Below are 4685 nucleotides of genomic sequence, written 5' to 3' on the forward strand. Positions count from 1 at the left end.
AGTGATGGATTACTGGTGATTTTGGATAGAACCATGGAACAAAGAAAACGCCAGTCGGAAATGAGGAGAGGATGTCTGGTAGGATGTGTAGCTGCTGTGCTTTTGTGGACTGTAGCCTCAGCGCAATTACGATATTCGATCTCTGAAGAAGTTAAAGAAGGAACTATAGTTGGAAACATAGCAAGAGATCTGGGATTAGATAGAAACACGTTGAAAGACCGGAAGTATCGGATTGTTTCGAGTAACGATGATCCCCTTTTCTACGTGAATCCAAACGATGGCGTTCTGTATGTGAGTCGGAAGATTGACAGAGAAGAGGTGTGCGTGCAGAGCAGTGCGTGTGTGATAAATGTGAAAACAGTGCTAGAAATCCCACTGGAGGTCCACTATGTTGAAGTGGAAGTTTTGGATGTAAATGACCATTCACCTACTTTTTCGGAAAACAGTGCTACACTGGAGATTTCAGAGTCAGTGTTGCCCGGGACACGATTTCAGCTGAAAGCCGCCCGGGATCGAGACACTGGTCAGTTTTCAGTGCAGCGATATATAATAAGCAACAACGACCATTTCCGTTTGGAAGTTAAGGATAAAGGAGACGATGGTAAAATACCTATTTTAGTTGTTCAAAAATCTTTAGACAGAGAAATAGCAGGAAGCCATTCACTAATACTGAAGGCCCTTGATGGGGGTAAACCACCGAAATCTGGTAACATGAATATTCTCGTAAATGTTTTGGATGTTAATGATAACGCGCCTATTTTTTCTAAAGAAGTTTATTCAGTGACACTAAATGAAAATGTTCAGGTAGGAACACCAATTATTCAGGTAAATGCAACAGACTTGGATGATGGCCCTAACGGAGATGTGGTTTACTCATTTAGCAACAGTATGCATCAAAACATATTAAGCATTATTGATATTAATTCACTAACAGGACAATTAACTGTTAAAGGTTTAATAGATTATGAGGAGCAGGACGGATATGAAATAGAAATCCAGGCATCAGATAGAGGCCTGGCTCCTCTAACCACAGAAAAAAGTGTAAATATTAAGATAATTGATGTGAATGATAACGCACCTGAGATTGAGGTAACATCATTTTCAAGCTCAATACCAGAAGATTCCAGGCCTGGAACTACAGTAGCTCTTATTAGTGTAAATGATTTGGATTCTGGTCTTAATGGAAAAGTGATCTGCAGTGTAAATGAAGATGTACCGTTCATTCTATCAACATCCTTAAAAGACAAAATGTTTTCATTAGTGACCAAATCCCCTCTGGACAGAGAGAAACAGTCACAATATGAGTTGACAATAACGGCAAAAGACGCAGGTCAGCCACAGTTATCATCTGAAAAGACAATAAGTGTTACGGTGTCAGATGTGAATGACAACAGTCCAGAGTTTTCACTCAGCCCATATACTTTCTATGTTACTGAGGGGAATAATCCAGGAGCTTCAGTGTTTTCTGTTAATGCCTCTGATCGTGATGAGAATGACAATGCGCGCATTTCCTATCATATTATCAGAGACGGAAGTGAAGAGAATAAAGTCACTTCATTTCTAAACATAAACTCTGAAAATGGGGAAATTTTAGCGCTGAAAAGTTTTGATTTTGAAACGCTGAAAACTTTCCAGTTCCAAGTTGTTGCCTCAGATTCTGGAACTCCGTCACTAAGCAACAACGTCACAGTCAACGTCTTCATCCTGGATCAGAACGACAACGCTCCAGTCATCCTGTATCCACTCAGCTCCAACGGTTCTGCTCAAGGTGTGGAGGAGATTCCCCGAAACGTCAACGCAGGACACTTGGTGACTAAAGTCAGAGCCTATGACGCTGATATAGGATATAACGGCTGGTTGCTCTTTTCACTGCAGGAAGTGACTGACCACAGTCTCTTTGCTTTGGACCGCTATACAGGACAGATCAGAACACTTCGCTCATTCACAGAGACAGACGAGGCTGAGCATAAACTGCTCATACTGGTCAAAGACAACGGCAACGTTTCTCTCTCAGCAACAGCTACTGTGATTGTCAAACTTGTGGAGCCCAAAGAGGCTTTTGCAGCTTCTGATGTTAAAAGTGCAGCAAAAGATGATGAGGACAGTAATGTCATATTTTACCTCATGATAACTTTGGGCGCAGTTTCTGTACTTTTTCTCGTCAGCATCATCGTGCTGATTGCAATGCAGTGCTCCAAATCCACAGACTATACTTCTAAATATCTGCCAGAGACTAATTATGATGGGACACTGTGTCACAGCATCCAGTACAGATCAGGAGAGAAGCGGTACATGCTAGTTGTCATTCACATCTGACACCGTAACGCTTATTGTCTTTTCAGATGATAACTGTGGCTGACCTGCGTCTTTTGCCGTTATTGTCAACTCATATTGTGACTGTTTCTCTCTGTCCAGAGGGGATTTGGTCACTAATGAAAACATTTTGTCTTTTAAGGATGTTGATAGAATGAACGGTACATCTTCATTTACACTGCAGATCACTTTTCCATTAAGACCAGAATCCAAATCATTTACACTAATAAGAGCTACTGTAGTTCCAGGCCTGGAATCTTCTGGTATTGAGCTTGAAAATGATGTTACCTCAATCTCAGGTGCGTTATCATTCACATCAATTATCTTAATATTTACACTTTTTTCTGTGGTTAGAGGAGCCAGGCCTCTATCTGATGCCTGGATTTCTATTTCATATCCGTCCTGCTCCTCATAATCTATTAAACCTTTAACAGTTAATTGTCCTGTTAGTGAATTAATATCAATAATGCTTAATATGTTTTGATGCATACTGTTGCTAAATGAGTAAACCACATCTCCGTTAGGGCCATCATCCAAGTCTGTTGCATTTACCTGAATAATTGGTGTTCCTACCTGAACATTTTCATTTAGTGTCACTGAATAAACTTCTTTAGAAAAAATAGGCGCGTTATCATTAACATCCAAAACATTTACGAGAATATTCATGTTACCAGATTTCGGTGGTTTACCCCCATCAAGTGCTGTCAGTATTAGTGAATGGCTTCTTGCAGTTTCCCTGTCTAAAGATTTTTGAACAACTAAAATTGGTATTTTTACGTCATCTCGTTTATCCTTAACCTCCAAACGGAAATGTTCGTTGTTGCTTATTATATATCGCTGCACTGAAAACTGACCAGTGTCTCGATCCCGGGCGGCTTTCAGCTGAAATCGTGTCCCGGGCAACACTGACTCTGAAATCTCCAGTGTAGCACTGTTTTCCGAAAAAGTAGGTGAATGGTCATTTACATCCAAAACTTCCACTTCAACATAGTGGACCTCCAGTGGGATTTCTAGCACTGTTTTCACATTTATCACACACGCACTGCTCTGCACGCACACCTCTTCTCTGTCAATCTTCCGACTCACATACAGAACGCCATCGTTTGGATTCACGTAGAAAAGGGGATCATCGTTACTCGAAACAATCCGATACTTCCGGTCTTTCAACGTGTTTCTATCTAATCCCAGATCTCTTGCTATGTTTCCAACTATAGTTCCTTCTTTAACTTCTTCAGAGATCGAATATCGTAATTGCGCTGAGGCTACAGTCCACAAAAGCACAGCAGCTACACATCCTACCAGACATCCTCTCCTCATTTCCGACTGGCGTTTTCTTTGTTCCATGGTTCTATCCAAAATCACCAGTAATCCATCACAAATAGTTTTTTGACCTTTAAAAAAGACTCCAGGGGTTACCTGATTACAAATACTCCCTTTTTAAACAGGTACAATGAGGCAAACGCAGACTAGAATAAGAACAGAAAAACTGCGCTAATGTTGTACTGAGGCTGGTGTGAGGAGGACGGATTACAAAGCTATGACGACAACATCTTGAGCTGCTGATTTTTGTTATCACACTGACACCATGCGAGCAGGTGTCTCACAGCAGAGAATTAGTCCAGTTTTTATCACATCTGTTTAATGCAAAATTGTTTTATACTTGGCTACAACTCATACTGTCAAGCCACAAGACAAGATAAAGACGTGGTGTCCAGAGTCAATAAGAGATCTCAATGCTTCCCCTAATAAAATAAAACAAAAAAAAACAAAACCACGAACTTTCAGGAAATGATCTAACGTTATTTTCTAAAGCCAAAACAATACGTTAAATGATCTACAAACTGTAGGTTTTCTTTTTGTACTTGTAATATTCGAGGAACAGAGAAAGCATGGGAATCCTTTTCAGCACCATGGACAGCAATTACAAACCACAAGGAAAGCTACGGCCCATTAAGATGGTTGCGTAAGGATTGATATTTACATATATTACATGAACATAAGTATATTATAAACTGCTAAGTGTCAGGTTAAGAAGCTTCAAAATATGACAAACGTGGAAAAATGTTTTAGGACATAAAATACTGCATATGTTGCCAGAAACACATTAGGGTTTTTTGTAAGAGGTCTGGTTATGAGTACGTAAGCTTTCTTAAGCCATCACAAATTCATGAATAGAAATATGCTTATTTCGTAAAATAAAATAAAAAACTTTTAATATCTCTTACCTCTTCAGATGTCATTCTCCTGTCAGGCAGCACTAGAGTATTTGCATGACTGCCTGGAACTATAGTAGATCCTATACTCATTCTGGGTCCAACTAGCATGTACCGCTTCTCTCCTGATCTGTACTGGATGCTGTGACACAGTGTCCC

General features: G+C 40.0%; 3 protein-coding genes across 6 annotated transcripts in view; 1 reads left to right on the plus strand and 2 right to left on the minus strand.

The window, feature by feature from the left end:
* The window catches only part of LOC102303179 (protocadherin alpha-3), a 31329-nt gene that overhangs the window by 11151 nt on the left and 15493 nt on the right, over positions 1-4685 (minus strand). The window lies entirely within an intron of this gene.
* LOC121815526 (protocadherin alpha-3-like) lies at positions 8-2316 on the plus strand. The gene has a single exon (XM_042226976.1). It carries the CDS (start codon positions 34-36, stop codon positions 2314-2316), a length of 2283 nt encoding a protein of 760 aa, XP_042082910.1. The 5' UTR covers positions 8-33.
* The window catches only part of LOC121815523 (protocadherin alpha-3-like), a 25331-nt gene continuing 24299 nt past the window's right edge, over positions 3654-4685 (minus strand). For both annotated transcript variants that reach the window (XM_042226957.1, XM_042226956.1), the window contains exon 3: positions 3654-4656. In XM_042226957.1, the coding sequence (XP_042082891.1) occupies positions 4497-4656 (160 nt within the window). In that variant the 3' untranslated portion in view covers positions 3654-4496. The remainder of the gene's footprint in view (positions 4657-4685) is intronic.

The sequence above is a fragment of the Haplochromis burtoni genome, unplaced genomic scaffold, assembly GCF_018398535.1.
Source record: "Haplochromis burtoni strain Fernald_Lab_line unplaced genomic scaffold, NCSU_Asbu1 Contig_236, whole genome shotgun sequence".
NCBI lineage: Eukaryota > Metazoa > Chordata > Actinopteri > Cichliformes > Cichlidae > Haplochromis > Haplochromis burtoni.